This window comes from Aplidium turbinatum, chromosome 2 (genome assembly GCF_918807975.1).
Source record: "Aplidium turbinatum chromosome 2, kaAplTurb1.1, whole genome shotgun sequence".
Taxonomy (NCBI): domain Eukaryota; kingdom Metazoa; phylum Chordata; class Ascidiacea; order Aplousobranchia; family Polyclinidae; genus Aplidium; species Aplidium turbinatum.
This window is the reverse complement of record NC_137473.1, coordinates 31,437,705-31,458,782: the sequence shown is the minus strand read 5'-3', so window position 1 is coordinate 31,458,782 and position 21,078 is coordinate 31,437,705. Positions and strand designations below refer to the sequence as shown.

General features: G+C 37.1%; 1 protein-coding gene across 1 annotated transcript; it reads left to right on the top strand.

Moving 5' to 3' along the window:
• Positions 1-412: 412 nt before the first annotated feature.
• Positions 413-20,424, top strand: LOC145785947 (ras and EF-hand domain-containing protein-like). The gene is made up of 6 exons (XM_082597644.1): positions 413-539; positions 689-800; positions 1,871-1,955; positions 3,855-3,974; positions 4,623-4,736; positions 20,335-20,424. Exons 1-6 carry the CDS (start codon positions 413-415, stop codon positions 20,413-20,415), a joined length of 639 nt encoding a protein of 212 aa, XP_082453770.1. The 3' UTR covers positions 20,416-20,424.
• The last annotated feature ends 654 nt before the right edge of the window (positions 20,425-21,078 follow it).

Sequence of the window (21,078 nt, the reverse complement as noted above, 5' to 3'; positions counted from 1 at the left end):
CGCCTTGAGACCAGCAGTAACAAACATTGAGCAACGACTGGATTTGCTTTGCAGCAGAAAGCAGTCGCACTCATCACACTGAATAAGTGTGCTTTCGGTTTTGTTTTGTTTCCAATAGGCTACGTGTAAAGTAGCAGGTTTCGAGTATAGGTAGCTTGATGCTACTTTAGTTTCGTTTGAATTAAGCCTTTTAATAAATATTACAAATGTATATTTCGCACTGTTTATCATGTCAACCGTAAAGGGTCGCGGAAAATTTTAGGAGATTAAAAGGGGTCGCGAGCAAAAAAGTTTGGGAAGCCCTGATGTAGGCTATGTTAGTAAACTACTTGTATTTGGTTAGGCCGTAGCTCAAAAAGTACATAGTAAGAAAGGATGGCACGACTACTGGATGTTTCTGTATAAATGCAAAATGACTGAGAACGGGATTACTCATTTGTACAAAGTCATCTTGGTTGGCGATTCAGGTGTTGGAAAAACTAGTTTATTGATGAGACTTTGCAACAACGAATTCAAGTCCAGTATGACAGCAACGCTTGGTAAGATTCTGTAATCTTTTTAGTCTAAAGTTTTGCTTGCTTAAAAAGTAAACTTACGTTTCAACCAATTCAATACTATTTTTGATATATAAACAAAAATACAGCTCTTAAACTTACAAAACAAAACTAGGATGCTTTTATTTTGAAAGGTGTAGATTCCCATACCAAGACTATGGATATTGATGGCAAACCGGTGACATTGCAGGTTTGGGACACAGCTGGCCAGGAAAGATTCAGAAGTATGGCCCGATCTTATTTCAGGTTAGGTCTTCTCAGGGCTCAAACGTGGGCAAAAAAACAAATAGGTGGCGCTGTAACTTTGTTTAATTGAAAAGGAAATTTTAGCCTTGCATGGATGTGTTCTGTGAACATGATGATTATACTTAAAATATCTGATTAGGTCTGTGATTTTCAAAGTAGGGTAATGTTTCAATTTCCCAAAGCCAGTCGTTTGGAATGATGATTAAAGTAAAACAAGTTGTTTTTACAGAAATCAAGAATTTTGTGTTTATTCTTCTTGTGCGCAAGCCTATAGCTTGTGTTCCATTTCGTTTTTACGACTCTGTGGTACATTAACTTACCAAATAAGCACAACTCAAAGTTTCTTTGGTTTGCGACAAGTAAAATGCAACAAGGAAAGCTGTTCTAGCATAAAATCCATGGGTAGCTGAAAGGCAACAAACGAACAAAATAATATGATACGAATCATGTAAAACTGAAACGTGAAACCTCACGGCTTATAATTTGATCAAAAGATCGGAGTGTCCTTTCTTTTTCCAATGTTTCCCTGTCACGCATTTGATGTTATACGGCTTCTTAAACATAAACTTAATTTTAAAATCTTCAAACTGACCTTACCACAAATGTATCATTAAAAAATTTGTCAAATACAGTAGTATAACGACAGCTCTTTATATTGTTTGGCTTGTCATCGTATGGTTATCCTGCTCCAAGAGTCACCAAACTACGGCCCGTTGGCCAGATCAGGCCGCGAGATTTGTGAACCCAGCCGGCAAACAGTGCAAAGCAATCAAGTAATAGCTGATTGACAAGATGATTAATTTCATCAAATCTGCTTGATAGCTTCCCCAACATCTGGAATGAGTCTCCCCTTCCACTCCGTCGCTCGACTACTTGAATAAAAGGATCGGAAAAACGGGTTTTAATAAAACGAAGGAAGGAGGGGGGCATTAGCCGAGACTGCACGTAAAATTTTCCAAGCAAAGATTAATGTGACATTAAGCCATCATTAGATTATTAAAGCCGATGTAACTTGTTGAATTTGCGTTTTTATGAACATACACTAAGTGACTGGGTGGAACTTCTTGCAGAAGAGCACACGGAGTGTTATTGCTGTATGACTGCACTTATGAAACTTCGTTCCTAAATGTTCGAGACTGGATATCTGCTGTGGAAGTAAGAAAACAATAGGCTATTAGACTACAGTAGACTACTTCAGATATCTACTGCCTAAAAAAACATAAAGGCTTTTATAAATTATTAAAAAAATGTTTAAATAACACTAAAAGTGTGTTCGTGTTTAAAAAACAGCAAAAATTAAAATTATAAAAAGGAGTTTGTTCAAAATTGTTGGTAGTTTAAACTTTTCTGATGAAGCATATTACGACGTTAAACAAATGTAAAAAAAACGAAGTATAGTTTTGCTAGATGAGATAAACCTATTGAAATAATTCATGTTTCAGGATCTTGACAAGGTTGTGGGAAATAAAATTAAATTTAACTTGGAGGATTGTTTTTATATACAGTAGGCTACTTTTGTAAATAGCTTAGCTTAGTTTGCTTTTATGCGAGCTTAACTTTTGTAATATTATGGTGAAATACAGTCGTATTTTGTATTTTCTTTAAAATCATTATAATCATTAAATTATTGAAACAACTTCAAAAACTTGACTATTCTACTCCGTGGCAGTTTGTGATCATTTGAAATAAACATTAGTGTTGACAGGGTAGCCGGGATGATAAGGGGCCGTTGCTTTTCTAATGGGCCCTGGAACTTGAAGAAGCCACCGCGTATTGTTTGGATACTGTGTAATACGTTTTTTATGAGAAGTTTCTTGATTTGGGTCCGAAAATCTCATTGGTACCGGGCCCACATTATTCTTTCAACAGCAGTGGTAATGGAAGGACTGAAATCTTAATTGAATATCTTTATGGACCGATGCATCCACATAGGCTAAGGTTATTCTGCTTAAGCAAAGCCTGGCGAATACTAGGCCTCACATACTTATCTCATCAACCATGCAAACATTGATCTGGATTCATGGCAGGATTCATGGGAACAACTTGCTAGTGACAGATCACTCCGGAGAAAAAGAACTAGGGAAGGCACGGAAATTTTCGAAAAAAAAACAGGTTACAAAAAGCCCAAGAAAAACGAAACATTAGAAAAGAAAAATTAAAACTACCACGCCTCCCTCCCTCCATACAATGTGTCCTTTTCCCACGTCTTTTCCATCATAGACTGGGCCTCCAAAGCCACATACGACACCACCATCCAAAGCCAAATTCGATTTAAAGACAAACCAATGCTCGGACACGAGCTGGAGCCGACGACTTATCTCATACTTTTATTAAGAATAAAAATCAGTTTTATCCCCGGCTTTATCGTTAACTTATAATTAGTTGAGTAAGCATCGTGTTTACTTCAGATCGTTCTATTACAGTAAGCCTAATTATTTTCTCAGTTTTTGAGTTGTGCAAAAGTTTCTATTCTGCGCATACAGACTAGTACTAAAAACATGCGTGCTTTATGCCGATGGTTCTGTAAATGAAATGTGATTGAGCAAGCAAAGCGAGTGGGAACAGTTTGAAAATATTTAGAAAAACTTTATGTCTTTTGTTAAAGTTTTGGGGGCATGTGATCAAATGTCCTCCCTTCTCTTGGATGGACTACTGGTCGATTGTAAAATTTCATTAAATTATATCTGGAATAATGCTGAAACCGGTTTCTTCTAAAAAAATTGGAAGGGCACTGCAGTCCTTGTGAACAAGGCGCCACTGATCCTATTGGTCATGTACTTAGACATGGACTTCTAAATAGTAGCATCTGGACTGGAAACTCAGTGGGCAACAGTAGGCCAAACAGTTGGTACAACAGTTGGCCAACAGGGTTAGTTACTTGGCTGTTGGCCAACTGTTGGCCAACTGTTGTACCAACTGTTTGGCCTACTGTTGCCCACTGAGTTTCCAGTCCAGATGCTATTATTTAGAAGTCCATGACTTAGAGTATCCAATGTCGTAGTTATTCAATAGAGTTTCATGGACTTCACTTAGCTAAGTCAACATTCGGTTTAGGATGGAGCAGGGAAGAGTTTGCCAACCATAATTTGTGCAAATAAAGTCGATTTGAGAGAGGAAAGCATAAAATCTGGAAAAAGATGCGTCAGCTCAGAGCAAGGAAGAAAACTTGCAAATGTAAGAACATAAAAGTAGGTTTACATTTTAAAGCTATGGTAGATGGCAGCTAATAAGCCTAGCTATAGGCTCATTATAGATCAAGGCTGGCAAATTTGTAGTGGAAGTACGTGAATTTATATTAAAAAATATACTGTATTTATTCTATATTTTCTGATAATTATTTTGTAGCTAAAAACCAATCAAACTTGATGAGATAAGCTATTATTTAAGTATGTGATTTTTTTACTATTCAGCTAAATAAGATGCAAAAATGTTAGACCAAGTTCTATGCCCCTTTATTCTTTGCTTAAATTTGAATATTATTTTGTTTGATTACTATTTCTGTGTACCAAAACAAGTCTACCTCTAGGTCTACCAAAATACTGATTATCAAGAAAGCCCAGTATTGTCTATTGGCTTTTTCAGTCGTTTTTAACGGAATTTAGCTCATGCTTATATTCACCAAACATCAATTCTGAATAGTACTTTTAGAAATTAAATCTACGGAGCAAAATTACTCGTGAGTTGTAAAACTGACAACTAATCTGTAGCATACTATCCGTGCAATCTTAATTCAAGCTGCATAATGTTTTGATACAACAAACAGGAGATATGGAAGCATGTTACTTGATGGTTGATGGCCTAATCACGTAGTATTGTTTCCAGGCAACAAATTCAAAGTTTGTGGAAACGAGTGCAAAGATTGGCACGAATGTCAGTGAGTGTGTGATTGATCTGGCGAAACTCTTGTTGGAAGCAAACAAAAAAGAAAATAAGCAGGTTGGTGAACCCACAGTTTTAAAATTATTGGGGCTATTGATAACGATTTTCTTTTCAAACAGGCAAAATTTTGTTCTGAGCAAGGCTGTGCGAAATGAAGCAAAATTCTTTTCAAGGTGAATCGTCCATATCGAAACAAAGATGTTTCGAAAAAAAATTAAAATATTTTTTGTTTTGAACACTGTTAACCTGAAAAAGGGTAGTAAGTCTAACGAGGGGCAGTAGTGTCAACGTTTTTTTCTTAAAAAATTGTAAATTAGTTAGTTGAGTGGGCAATGCAATGTGAATTATGAATACGATCCACTGTCCAAAAATATTGCATGCGATATTTTTCCAGTCTTCGTTTTTAGTGTAAATTACGTTAAGATTGCATTTGGTAGCAAAAGGATATTTAAAATACTTGTTGTAGCGGTTTCCTTTCACTCTACGACAGAAAGAATTAGGTCAAAAATAATAAAAATGTCTACAAATCCTGTGATTATTATCAAATGAAACAAAATTTTGAAATGAGCTGTGTCTTGTTCAAACATCCCCAAATTGTCAGTGTATCATTTTTTACGTCGTAAGTCCATGCATTTTTCACTTCATTTACTTCATAACGCTTTCTGCATTTTTTCTTGGTAAAGCTATGAATATGGAACGTACCATGTCACCATTGATTGATTGATTATATTATGCCTGATCTGATACAAATGTTGGCGATCATGGTCTACTCTACCAAACTTCTCTGTGATTAGACATTTGTATAAAAGTATAAAATGGTTAGTTTTTGTGTTTGTGGCTAGTGTTTCCAATTTTGGACAAAATTTTAAAACCCGGGTTTCGGGTATTTGAGAAACTAAAATTCGGGAAAACCGTTTTTTTCGGGTCTTGAATAAAGTGCGATTTGGCCCGATAATAAACTTGTATTTACTTTCATTATACAAAGATAACAGACAATAGGCTAGCATACACCTAAAATAAAGTTTATCACTGAAACTGTTTTTCAATTTTGAGACGAGTAGTCCTGCAGGACATAAGTGAATAAGTTCTTTCAGGCTCCACTGACGTGAGCTGGATTGTAAGCAAAGTATGATGAAACCTTTCAATATTTTCAGGTTGTTTGTTTGTAGATGAATTACGTATGTAGATGAGTAGATACTAGATACACATTTCCTTTTTCACAGCTTCTTGCTGTGGAGGCATGGCCTCGCAGTCGTGACTTTCACTTTGCACAAATAAATAAACTCCTCAGAAAGAGTTCTGACCTTGGACTTTGCAATGAGTTCAACTTCAGCACTTTCTTGATCCTCTTCCATGTGACCGTCAGGGCTCTGTGGACAGTGGCGTAGGAGCACATGCTGCCGCCCTTGGCTTTCGTTGAAAATGCCGCCCTAAGTAGACTGCAGCAAATTTTGAAATAGTTTCATGTTCAAGCAACCTTTTCAATAAAAATAATTACAAATAATGTGCCGCGTCTCAGAAGTTCTATATTGCTTGAGAAAGAAGCCTCACTGTCTCAGCGTTAAGGCCAAAAATGAAAGACAAAAAATGAACAACAAATGTATTTGGCAAATAAAGGATCAATAGCCGCCTCAAAATTGAACTTTTCGAGCTTTCGCCGAAGCAAAATCAGCGATAATATTTTCAAAATCAAGTTTTTGAACGTAGTCTCTTTCTATAGAAAGAATTGATAAAGCTGATAGCCGATCATCATTCATGGTATGAACGTAATTACGTAAATACGACTTTATCATTTTGAGCTTTGAGAAACTCCTCTCACAGCTCGCAATTGAAACACCAATGGTAAGATAAAGTTTCAGACACAAGCATAAATATGGTGTCGAATCAAGTAGGTGTGATCTAGCTAACCACTGTAAAACATCAAACGCTGTTGCATTACGATCAAACGTGATTTCACTGCTTCGCACCAGCCTCTTAAGTCTGTCAATTTCTTCATTCAATTTCGCATTACTTCATTTCTCGTGCTGTGTGCACTGTGTAGCCTCATTTTGCCGCCTCCTTACAGCCTGCCGCTACTGGCGCAGAGCCAGAACCGCCAAGTGGCTGCTACGCCACTGTCTGTGGATAATGTCTTTCAAAAAGAGATTTTACTCATGATGCAATTTTAGGCTTTTAGGTGTTGTGTCCAAATTGGTCATAACAGTCGTCCAGGTACTGAAAAAACTTTGGTCGTTTCACACCACCAAGTTCTTTGGTTGTTTCATACCACCAAGTTCTTCGGTCGTTTCACACCACCAAGTTCTTTGGTCGTTTCACACCACCAAGTTCTTTGGTCGTTTCACACCACCAAGTTCTTTGGTCGTTTCATACCACCAAGTTCTTCGGTCGTTTCACACCACCAAGTTCTTTGGTTGTTTCACACCACCAAGTTCTTTGGTCGTTTCATACCACCAAGTTCTTTGGTCATTTCACACCACCAAGTTCTTCGGTCGTTTCATACCACCAAGTTCTTTGGTTGTTTCACACCACCAAGTTCTTTGGTTGTTTCATACCACCAAGTTCTTTGGTCGTTTCACACCACCAAGTTCTTCGGTCGTTTCACACCACCAAGTTGTTTGGTCGTTTCATACCACCAAGTTCTTTGGTCGTTTCATACCACCAAGTTCTTTGGTTGTTTCATACCACCAAGTTCTTTGGTCGTTTCACACCACCTTCGAAAATCTCGTTACCTCGCCCAAGCTCATCATCGCTACCAGAGATGTACGTATGCGCCGCAAATTCTACGCCGCATACATGCGGCGTAGACTTTTTGTTTGCGCTAACGCTTGCGGCCACATTTTTTTGGATAGTTTGCGCTTGAGGATGCGCCGTAAAGTTTTCGCGGTTTTTTAGCGCATAGCGTCAACGCATACTTTTTAATGTCTTAGTTGTTGTTTGCAATTTATTTTTTTTGTCAAAGTGCGAAATGTTGACGTCTTGCAATTGCCCATTGTTCTAGTGTTGTGTCACAGTGTCATCTATTGTTCAGTCAGCTGGAGTTTGTTTGTATATCGCACTACTGCCTTTGACGCTAGAGTCCCACGTGGAGACTGAAGTCTTGCAGAAAAAAAGAAAGAATTAGTTAAAACAACTTAGGCCTACTGCGAAATTACTTAGTAAATTACGGGTCAGAACAGGAATGTAATGTAAGCTAGCAAGTAGGTAGGTTGGTAATGTCGCTCCATGTAAAATGTAAACAATGACTTGGCTTCGTAGTGTGAAGTTTTTTTAGTCAAGCAGTGTTGAAGGCGTTTGTAAGCAATTGTGAGCACTTTAATTTATATTAGTTAAGTCTTGCATTTTGGGGCAAATCAGAAACTTCTCAGGCAATGAGCAGTGCAGCCTATGTATCTAAACAAACTCAAATATTTGGTCTCCGACCGTGATTGCTTGCATGATGTTGTACTCTGTATGTTATATGTAGTACATTACTTTGCCTTTGCCGGTCATTCTTGTTGTAGGCTATGTAGCGTAGTAATGTGTTGGCCTACATACAGTAGGCTATCAAGCTAAGGTAATTTTTACTTGACAATTTATACATTCTGTTGCGTAAGTATGTAATTATATATGTTTTGTAACTTGATGAGCAGTTTAGCAAAACATGCATCCAGGGGCCAATTGTGAGAGGCTTTTGAGTAGCCTACTGCCAGGGCCCACAAGAGGGGGGGACAACCGGTGCATTGCACCGGGGCCCGGTGAGTTCAAGGGGGCCCGACAAAATGTCTAAATTCACGCGTTAAAGTTGATTTGAACGATTTTGCATAAAATATTGTTTTTATATTAGTTCCGTATGTTGATTGGGCCCCTTATGGGTATGCCCTTTTTTAAAACTACAGAATTCTTAATGTTTTGAGTTCAGGGGGCCCGACAAAATGTTAAAATTTGCAGGCTCAGGTTGATTTTGCATAATATATTGTTTTTTATGTTAGTTTCGTATTTCGATTGGGCCCCCCTCATGGGTAGCATATGTCCTTTTTCAAAACTACAAAATTTTCAATTTTTTGAGTTCATGGGGCCCGATAAAATGTTTAAATTTGCATGCTCAGGTCGATTTTGCATAAAATAATGTTTTTTTTATATTAGTTTTGTGTTTCATTTGGGCCCCTCATGGGTATGCCCTTTTTCAAAACTACAGAATTTTCAATTTTTTTGAGTTCACAGGGCCCGACAAAATGTTTAAATTTGCGTGCTCAGGTCAATTTTGCATAAATTATTGTTTTTTATATTACCGGTTGTAGTTTCATATTTTAATTGGGCCCCCCTCATGGGTATGCCCATTTTCAAAACTACAGAATTTTCAATTTTCTTAGTTCAGAGGGCCCGACAAAATGTTTAAATTTGCGTGCTCAGGTCGATTTTGCATAAAATATTGTTTTTTATATTACCGGTAGTTTCATATTTCAATTGGGCCCCTCATGGGTATGCCCTTTTTCAAATCTACAAAATTTTCAATTTTTTTAGTTTAAAGGGCTCGACAAAATGTTTAAATTTGCATGCTCAGGTCGATTTTGCATTATATATTGTTTTTTATATTACCGGTAGTTTCATATTTCGATTGGACTTTGGGCCCCCTCATGGGTATGCCCATTTTCAAAACTACAGAATTTTCAACTTTTTTAGTTCAAGGGGCCCGACAAAATGTTAAATTTTGCGTGCTCAGGTCGATAATATATTGTTTTTACTGTATATAGGCCTACATTATATTAGTTTCGTATTTTGATTGATCCCCCTCATGGGTATGCTCTTTTTTATGACTACAGAATTTTCAATTTTTTACTTTCAGGGGGGCCTGAAAAAATGTTTAAATTTGCGTGCTAAGGTCGATTTTGCACGAAATATTATTTTTTATGTTAGTTTCGTATTTCAGTTGGGCCCACCATGGGCATTCTTTTTTAAAAAACTACAGAAAACACATATTGCAGTGTGAATGAATATTTCAGTTTATTTCAATGTTTTAATTTCAGTGTTAGTCTGGGTGTTTTAATGTGAATATTGGGTGTGTACGGTATGTTTTAATAAACAATTGATTGATCAGGTTAGGTTACAGTCATTACACAGAAGGTATTTCATGCATTTTTCTGACATCTTGTCAATTTATGACACAAGCAAGCAGTGACAGTTATGTGTAATCATGTTGAACTGGTACAATTTTAGTTGTATAGGTATAATCTTGTTTAGTGTGATATTTTAAGAGTTCAGAAAATAGTAAAAAGTATTGAAATATTGTTAGAATTGCTTAGCAAGAAGTCGTTATTGTCACTTTTTCAGTACAAAAATGCTCAAGTGTTTTTTTGTTTTGGATATGATACTAATTACATGTACTGAAATCATGGAACTTCTCTAATATAGCCTGAGACAGTTACAGTATTTTTGAGTTTTTAGGACTTGTTGAATGATTTTGCTGTATTGGAATGCAAGCAAGTTTCGTGGAAGCAGTGCTGGAAAATAATTTTGTCCTTGTAGCAGGGCCAAATGTCATAACAGTCTGACAAAATTCGAAAAAAAGTTAAAAGATTAGTGAAAGTGTGATTTTCTGAGTAAAAATCATAGATCTTTACTTCTGTTGAAGTAGGCCTACAGTTTCTTTCAACTACAGACAGAATCAGAAGTGTCCTAATTGCAATGCAACTTCCTTTTTCAGCACTGCAGAAAGGTGTTGATTTTCAAAAATATGCTTAGTATATAAACAAATATTTGTTTTGTTGAAGTTTTCCTTTTCGTTTGTTTTCACTATTTATTTTTTAGCAGTCTTCTCCAGCCAGGCCAATCCAATCTTACTCTTGAATTTCAGGAACAGTGTAAATATTGGCTCAAAACAGCTATTCTGTCGTTATGCAGGGTATTTGTAAATGTATCGATACATAGTATAGTGATAGATGTAGGTAGGTGCATTTACATTGATAGGACTTGAAAATATAAATATATTCAACTTTGGTTTCTACTGACCACTTGCTGTAGAAATGAAGAGAAAGTGACCCTCAATCGTGCGTGAATGCAGTTTCACTCAAACAAGCAAAGAAAACTAAAGGAGTAAAAATAAGAAGCTGCCTATTGATCCTGAAATAAAGTTGGTTTTTCTTAATGTCATGAACAATAGCAATGCATTCATCCAAGTTTAGTCTCCTGGTCTCTGCTGATTTTAAGGTCAGAAATGATATTGTAGGGTATGTTAATGTAAAGCTGTATGCAGTATGCACAGTTGCACACATATGTATGTCAGCCATGCCGGATAGTGTTGCCATTTTTATCTTCAAAGTGGCTATTTTTACCCACTTTTTGCCATTGTTACAATCAGGTGTTGCCAGAGTTAGGATTAAAGTTAGGAAGGGGTAAGGTAAGGGTTAGAGTTAGGAATAAGGTTAGGGTTTTGATCTTTGCAAATGACTAAAAAAAAAATTCCAAAATACAAGTTTTTGTTTTCAACAGCTATAAACTTTTCCTCAAATTAGAGCAGAATTCCTTATCTGGCAACGCTATTGAGGTTATATTTACACTACATAGTGTAACTATAGCCACAGCCTTTTATCTTTGTGTATAACTAGTGTGTATCTGTGAATTTAAAGTCATAAACACCACTACAATACTGCATTCTTTGTGAAATAGTGGAGTGTTAATACTTTAACCTAATGTATTCTTTGTATTATTTTTTAAATAGATCTGGTTTTAAAATAAAAACACTGTGCGGAACACCATGTATGCATTGGCCTTGTGGATTAACACGCACCGCAAATTTTGCTTGTGATTTGTGAGATATCACGCGACATGTCGCGCTGGGGGGCCCGGCAGCAACATCTGCACCGGGGCCCGGCAGGGCTCTTGGAGGCCCTGCCTACTGCTAATAACACTAGTAATGCTAACTATCCCTGAATGCTAATAACAAAGAGTTGTGCAGTTCAGAATCTAAACTTGCTTGTGTCTGGCAGTTTTGTCTTCCATTAACCCACTTTTTAAAAATCTTATCAAAAAAAAGCATAGAGCTTACTGAGAGAATTATGGCATTACAAGCAACATTAGTCTTATTCAAACGGAATCATTTTAAAAATAGTGTTTTTTATAATGGATTTTTAGGGAGCGACAGTTAGTATATTACTAGGAGCGACAGTTAGTATAATACTAGAATTTTCTTGATAGGCATATGGTACAGTTTCTTACACTACACTATGGTATTCAGGGAATAACTTACGGTAATACTAATCTCCAAGTGAAATGGAGCATGATAATACAAATCCATGGCCCTACAATCATGGAAAAGTATTTTAAGCTCTCTTCTTCGAAAGGCAAAAACTTATATTTTCAATGCCAGATGTGCCTTTCGGCCAAAAAGATAATTTCTTGTAACGAGAAGTCGCGAAGTGGCTTGAAAAGTGTGTTGTTTCAAGTGGTTTATACCGTGTGAATGTTTGGCAACTAGCAAACAAAATGAGTTTGCGCTAGAGTATGCGCTAACGCCGCCAACTTTTTTTACAAGTTGCGTTGACGCATGCGGCGTATAGTTTTTCGAACGTTTGCGGTTGCGCTGACGGCGTCAATATTTTTTGTATGCGCGTACATCACTGATCGCTACCAATATCTTCTCAAGTGGCTCGTAAAAATGGCTAAACATCTTGAACAAACTATTCCTCTGAGTCTTAAAATCAAAGAACAGAGTATTTTTTTAGTCGTATTTTGCATTGATTCAACGTCTTCAGACGTTGATGTCTACAAATGTAAAAAACGCCAGATTTGTTGTCGAGAAAATTATCCTCATTGCGCAAGTTTCGCTGTTTTGCGGATTTTTGCAACCATTTTCTTAATCTCACGGGTTAAAATATGCAAGCTAATCGTGTACAGAGGATATAATCCTTGCAACTGCGCGTGGTCCTAGCGCACTTTTTTAACAGTTTAAAGTAAAACCGAACCAACGTGATTTTACATTGCGGAAACAGCAGTAGATAATGTTGTGTGATTACTGATTATACCTAATTGTGACAAATGCGTACAAAACAGAGGGTGAACACTGAACAGTATGAATAGCGTAGGGGAAGATGAGGTAAGTTGAGCCAGTGGGTAAGTTGAGCCACCCCCCGTAACTCAAAAAATAAAAAGCGCATCAACTTGCTACTGCCACCTACCTGACCGTTTACCTTATTTGGAGCTGTTCTGTAAAGATTATAGGTATTTGTCTTGTAGAAAGACAGAAAAACAGTTTTGAGTGATTTTGGGTAGTTTTTTGAACTTTTTGATAAAAAAGTTTTTTTGAGTTGTACAAAATATCTTTGGCATACACCAGTGTTGATATGTATAACAGTAATCACTAATGTTAGCTTATTCAGAAACTATTAAAGTGAGGTTGCTAGCTCATGTAGGTCTGGAGAAATTTCAATTTAACTTTTAATGGCGACCTTGTGGTAAGTTGAGCCAGTGATGTACAGGTAAGTTGAGCCGGTGGCTCAACTTACCTCACTTCAGCTGCCAGTGTTAAATGATGATATATGTAGCCATTAAATAGCTAACAAAGTGTATTTTACTCTTTAATAGTCTAACTCTTTGGAAAAATAATTTGCACATTAGTCTATTGAAGTTTGAATTTATTTATAACCTGTAGCCTAGCCTACTAGCAACATGCCTCGCAACCGCAAGCATACAACAGAACGTGGTCAAACTGATCCAAAAATTATGGAAAATGCTGCAAAGCATGTTCAAGATAACGGAATGTCTATACGTGCAAGTGCAGAAGAATTTGGAAGCAATAGAATGACGCTTCAGCGCTACATTGCCAGAAGGAAGGAGAATGCTGGTTCATGTTATGGTTATAGCAATGTTTCCGATGCACAACGCGTATTCTCGAATAGCCATGAAGAAGATTTAGCCAAGCATGCGAAGGATTTAGCCAAACGATTTCATGGTTTATCCTCGGTGAAGTTTCGAAAGCTGGCATATGACTTCGCTGTGGCAAATAATGTGGAAATGCCTCGCAGCTGGACAGAAAATAAAGAGGCCGGTGAGTTTTGTGTGCTGTTATGTTGAAGAATTTAATAGGTCTACCTAGTCTACACACCTAAGCCTACAGTGTGATTTTCCATTTTCTTAATCAGAAGCCTCAACTTTGATCCTTAGTCTACATTACTCTAATAATTTGCTTTATTTTTGATCTAGGAAGAGAATGGATGGTGGCTTTCAACAAACGACATCACCTCTCCAACAGAAGGCCAGAAGCAACTTCATTGGCACGTGCAACCGCTTTTAATAAGCACACCGTTTCGGAGTTTTTCACAAATTTGACCAGCGTTCTAGACAGGTAGGTCAATTCATTCATTTTGTCTTTTGCTTATGACTAACAAACTCAATAAAAACATGACATTTGAACTATGGCATTGCTTATATTTTCAGGTATCAATTTTGTCCATCAGATATTTACAACATCGACGAAACAGGCGTGACGACGGTCCAAGTGCCACGAAATGTGTTGTGCGAAACGGGGCAGAAGCAAGTAGGCTCTGTCACATCAGCTGAACGCGGTGAACTTGTGACTGTCGTGTGCACTATTAGTGCATCTGGAAATACTGTTCCACCGGTTTTTATTTTCCCCAGAAAAAACTATCATGATTACTTCCTCGCTGGAGCTCCCACGGGATCCAAAGGATTATCGTCTCCATCTGGTTGGATTAATGAGGACTTGTTTGCCATATATTTGCAGCATTTTGTGGAGAATGTTAGGTGTTCAAGGGAAAAAAAGGTTCTTTTAATTTTGGACAACCATGAGTCCCATGTTTCGTTTAAAGCTGTCACCATTGCTCTGGATCATGGAATTGTGATGTTAACGATTCCTCCCCATACTTCCCATCGTCTGCAGCCATTGGACAAGACAGTCTACGGACCATTTAAGTCCTATTTCAGCAGGGCAATGGATTGCTGGATGCAAAACCATCCAGCGCAGAGGTTAACACTTTGCTCCTCAAGGGGAGGCCAGATTTGGCCCCCCCCTCATATTTCCTTTGATTATTTGAAGCACAGTAACGCCATGCACTTGGTTTTTCTTGACTTTTCCTAAAATTGCCAGGCGGATCTGATGATATTAAATTTGATGCTAAAAGTTGTGTAGTTTTCTTGTAAATTCAAGATTTTGGTGAATTTTTGCTATTTCTAGCTCACTTCCAGCAAAGCGTGAAATGGATTACATTGCGATAACAAGCCATAAGCTCATAATTGCTTCGTGCATCGATATGCGCGAGCAGAGAGAAACATCCTCTTGTTTTCCTTTGTTTGGTTTGACCTCAATAATACAAAGCGCGTTATTTCTTATGCCATAAAAGAAAAGCCAGTGATCACAAAGCTGTTAATTAGAAACAATAATAGCAAACGTTTTTTGCGTTATTAGCTCTACAAAGAAGAATAGCAATCCACGATCAAAATAGTAGGCTATGTAGGCCACAAACTATTCAAACCAGTTGTTTCAAGCAGATAATATTCATTGACAAATAAAAAACGTTACAATAAGAAATCTTCTCTTGGGTAAATGCACGAAAACCTGGTTTCGAAATAAACGTTCTATGGAAATGCTCTCAGTGACAAAACTTGCAATTGAGGAAATGTATCACCGCAAATGCTTTTGGGAGAGGCCGAAGAAATGGCGTTTTTGCAAACAGTAGTTGTGAGATACACTCAAAATTATGAGATAGGCTCCATTTACACGTAGCAGCTAACTCGATGGCTACATGTCCCTTCCCTGCTTTATGTTGCCTACTTGTTGTTATGTCCTGCATTTTTGTTTCACAGCGCACTGTGTGTTGTTCCAAAGAGCGCAAAATAAAGATGATAATGCCTCATCTACATCACTAAATATTTTGTAATGTAGAAGAGGCATAAAGCTAGGCGTCACATCAGATAAACAACAAATCAGCTTTTTTCATCATTGATTCAACATCTGAATACGTTGCGCCAATGTATAAGAGGTCGGCTATTGTGAAGACCCGCCATTTATAAACGATCCGATTATACCAAAAGTGGGACAAACTAGTGGATCAAAGAATGAATAAACAATGCTGAGAAAACTAAATCTAGGTGACGAACAATACCGATGTCTTCATTTATCTTGGAAAAATGCTGCCTAAACTTGTCAACAAAAAATACCGTAAATAACGGCAAGGACCCGAAAGCAGAATTTTCTCGACTTTAGCATGAATGTGGTCAGACATCTACAGTAATAATTCCACACATACAATAACGGGCACTCAACGGCTGTAAGATACATAATAATCAACCTGGTTCTGGGCCGTTTGTGTAACAGCTTAGGGGAAGACACTACTTGAAATGATGCACCACACAAATTATTTTCAATGAAGACTGAGTCTAAAAACCGATGTGGATTGTGCTGCACAATGACTTCAAGTTTCGGACAGAAAAGGCACAAAAATATCACGATAAAAATAAAGACCTTGTGGGAAATTTTCGAGAATCATAACACGATGCAAATACCATAAACGCGTAGTTTGCATGCTGCTCTAAGCTGGCCGGCAACCACAAAGGTAGACAATACAGGCAGTTTATAATTCGAACAACGCAATAAACATTATAAATACGTAAACCGACAATTTTCTTTTACAAACGTTTTACGTCTAATGGTAAATTTTCCCCCAACAATTTTTTGTGAAGCGCTTGCAAACCACGGTTTTGTAAAATAATTCATCATTATTATTTTTTACTTCTCGGATATTGTAAAACGTCATCAGCAAAATCACAAAAAAAAATTTTATTACTTCAATGTAGTAGGCCTAAGAATTTTTTATAGAATTGTAGCCACGTTGTTTCAACAAAGAAGCCATTTTTTGGCAATACAAAGTTATAGAAAATAATTTGCAATCCTGCAAATGTTTGGAAAGAATCTAGGAAGTCTTCTCACAATCTGGCACAAAATAATTATGTTTATTGTATCTCTGCAATATTTTTTACGACAAACTTTGAAGCTTCGTTATAATCATTTTTATCTTTGAAGTCAAAAGTTAATTTTTTTTTGGCCAGAAACATAATCGCTGCCTTGCTGATGTTGTCGCCTTTACGCGTATTTTTTGTGTTTCAAACAATGACGACCCAGTCAGCAATCCAGTCCTTTTACATTGATTCAACATTTGTAAACGTTAAATTTATGTAGCTTTGCTGACTGTGGGTATTTCACATTTCCTTTGTTTACGCATGTTGATCAATTCGCTGTTGCATTGTTTCGACGCTGGCGAACTAAAAATGTATTTTCAAATTGATTGACACAATCTTCAATAAAAAGTTTAGCTTCGAACTTAGCTTTGTTGAGGTAAATGCTGTATTGTTTGTGGATGTAATTTATGAGTCATGTTTATAAACACTCGTAAGCGAAATGAGTTATGATGTAGCCTGCATGATATTTGTGATGCGACTTGACACAAATCCACAATTTCAAAAGCACCTAATTTGAACTTAGAAATTTCAGATAATTTCAACAACTTGTTCAATTGTCTTCTCTCTACTAAAAATATTCATACTACAAACTCAATTGTAGACCTAAAATACACAAACGAAGATGTAAACAGCTATTCAAGCAGGCTAAGCTGTTACTTATGAGAAGTTTGGTTCCATAAAACTACAAGCTGGCCATGAGTTTGGGAATGCATTAGTTTAGGACAAAAATGTAAGACAACAAACGCAGTTTTTTTTTTCAAATTCGTGTAACAATATTACTCTGATTGTAACTATTTTAGAATCAGTGAGTAGCTTACAATAAGATTTGCTCGCAAGTCGTAAGTAAATCTTTATCAATGCAATGATTCGGCACACCGCACACACACTTCGTGCGTTCGCTCGAGCTCTTTGTTATTCAGAACTTTGCATGAAATCGGATTAGCACGGTAATTAAATAGCGGCAAGATAAATCAAAATTGTCGTTTTTGGGTACCTTTGCAAAAATTGAAATATCAAGTTTAACATTTAAAATTTTAAAATAATGACTTTTCAAACTTATAGACAAATGATTTTTTTTCACACCAGTGCAACTTCTGTTGAAATAGCACCAGCGGATAACACGTAACAGCTGATTGAATTTGATCCAAAAACGGCCCCCCCTTGAGCAGTTAACTTCCAAAAAAACGTTGAAAAGCAAAGGGTTAAAGCACCATAACCTGCCAGCTTTGGTCAACTCGGCATATTTGTCTGCAATGTCCCCAAGCAACATTTTATCAGGATTTAGGAGCACAGGAATATGCCCTTTAAACATAGACATATTTGCTGAAGAAGAATTTGACCCCAGTGAGCTGACAAATCGCGCCATGCTTGCTAATTTGGAGGAAGCACATGCATCTTCATCGGCTGCTTCACATGTGGAAGCTAATGCTTTTCCTACTACCAGGCCTGCCGCAGATTTGAGTGCTCCTGAATCGAGCAACACTAATTCACCTGCCCCTTCGAACAGCCACTCTCTTGCTGCAGCTGCACATAACTGTGACTCGCCTCATGCTGTACAAACACAGGCGCCAAGTTGCTCTTACAACGCAACTAATTATACACCTCCTGTTGTCTTAATTCCATTTCCTAAAGCACCTCCTCGAAAGGAAAAGCAGAGTCGAAAGCGAGGAAGAACAACCATTTTAACTGACACCCCGGAAAAACGTCTCATAGAACAGAAGTTTAATGAACGGCAAGAAAAAATTTCCAAAGCGCAAGCTAACAAAAAGAAAGGGAGACTTGCTAAGAAGCCTAGAAAAAAAATTTTGAATTTCATAAACACAGAAGAAACTGCATTTTCAATTCAAGATTCAGAAGAGTCTCTGAGCGTGGCAGACGATAAGCCCACAAATCATACTGCAAAAAACACTGCTGTAAATGATGGCGAGGCAATTTACAACGAAGGAGATTTTGTTCTTGTCCAGTTCGTAGGGAAAACTCGACCTGTGCATTACATTGGTCAAATCCAATGCTTCAATGAAGATGGAGAAATTAAGACCAAGTTTTTAAGAAAAGTGCCTGGAAAGTCCGAGGAAAAGTTGTCCTTTGTCTTTAAGGAAGACGATGAGTGTGCTTTTCTTAAAGAGGATGTCGTGAAGAAGCTTCCTTACCCGACAACAATTGGAGGAACTTTCCGCCGTCAGCAGAAATTCCGGTTTCCATGCTCTCTTGATCAGTGGCATATTGAATAACTTAAGACCTGACAGACAACGGACATTGATTTAGCAAATTAACAATTGGAGGTTTATTTAATCAGGATTGTGCTGTATTAATTCATCGTTTTATTTTCTGTTCAGCAGCTCAGTTAACACAATCTGCTAGTTCTACATTGATTCAACGTCTGTTGACGTATAATCAACAAAAAAGTGGCGGATTTGTCGGCTGGGAAGTGCTCAATTTCACAGTCGAACAGTCACAACAAAATAAATGTATCTTTTCACATGTTGTTCTGTCTTCCTGGTAGCAGCTGTGTTTTAACTGCTACACAACCTGTCTTCTTCCTAACGTTTGACTCAAGTTTCACATATGTTGAGTGAAGATTACATATTGTCAACAAGAGACGGGTTCAATTGTGATGTGGAATAGTCACTGCACACTCTAATACGGGATGTCCGTCCGATAGATTCGCACATCGTAAAAGGCCGAACAACCTTTTCGCCAACTAGCGAAAGCACGAGTTAGTGAATAGAGAAAAAATAATGAGTGATTGTCGCTCAAGCGTGACAGTGCATCGAAATGATGACGTCACCATTGCGTCACAGTCCATGTTACAATTCGGGGACAAATAGCTGCGCAATAATTTCGTAAACACATGTATTGCATAGCATTTTATATATACCATCGCAACAGCTTTTGTTATTAAACTTAAACGAGTGGCTCAACTTACCTCACACCCCGGCTCAACTTACCTCGTAGGGTAGGTAAGTTGAGCCAAAATGACATTGTGTTTGAATGATGCTTTTTTTCAATATTCTTATGAGTTATGAAAAAATTTTTTTTTTTAAATTAAGGCCAAATCATCAACCATTACGCTGCTACTTTCACTTTTATTGTAAACCAAGCGGTTTTCTCAGCAGAAGCGTTTAAGTAAAAAGTGGCTCAACTTACCTCATCTTCCCCTACAGCTTGGCTGAATCGATTGAAGTTATTTAGATAAAAATCTTTTTTACATTCTGTCTGAAAACCTGGGTTTCGGGTAGCAAAAAATAGCCAAAAAACCCGGGTTAGAAACAATATTAGTGGCCCATTGGTTCAAGCTGTTTAAATAATAAGTTAATCTTTGTCGACCTATGCTCTTTTTCCTTTGTGACATGCCCAATAGTGCTAATTTTTTCACATCTCTACTTCTGTAAATAAGACCTACAAATTTCATCTGGCGCTTTCTAACTGTTGTTATTAATTTTTTTTCTGTTTTTGCCAATTCCAGAATTGTGTCATTACTTTTCTTTTTATTCCAAAGATCTTCAACATTCTACTGAGAAACCAAATCTTACCAGCTTCTAATGTTTTCTTTATTTCGTTACTTATCGTCGAGCAGTCGCATCCGTAGGTTAAACTTGATTCCACATATGATTTTAAAACTTTAATTTTGGTTCATGTAAGAAAAAACGTGTTGACTGGACATTTATCTAACATCAGCCTAATGTATATTAATTTTGTGTTATTTTAGCTTGCTATTCAACTCACCGAACAAGCAGTTGATCAACACCGACCCAACTTATGCTGCGGAGGATCTAAAGAAAAATCATAACAAAAGTGCGAAAGTTGGACATTTTGTACCGTCAAGGACATGTTTTAAACTATTTATGAAGCGCTTGATATAGGCCTACATAAGCCATGGTTTTCATAATACATGGTTTTCTATATCTTTCTGTAGGCCTAACCTAAAAAAGTGAAAATAACGAAATTGTTCTTTTCGTTACCAAGCTTATTTTCATGTCTTAAAAGTGCTGGGTAGTGTTGGACTATTAACTTTAAAGAAGATTGACTTGTCTAGGATATGCTTTTCAACATAGAGGTCGGTTCAAAAATAACATTATTTAGCTGTTTTATTTAGTTTGTTAAAGCTAATATAAGCTTGCGTTGTAGCCTAAATCAGGGGTGTGCATTGTGCAACCTTTATTACAGGAGGGCCAGATATAAATAACTGGGTGAAACTGCGGGCGCACGTTTATTTAACACAAAAAAGTAGTGTTTTTGTTATTCATGTTATTCTTATGGCATTATTAGGGATTATCTCCTTGCAGAAATGATAAGTTAAGACGCATAAATTTCTGAAGAAAACTGCTATTCAAATTTATTGTCACACCGTCTTTAAACAAGTTCAGTGAGAAGTTTGCACCTGACTTCTCTTCCAGACGGCTTTTCCAAATTAACTTTAATGGAAGTGCTCTCAATTCAAGTCCATATTCCA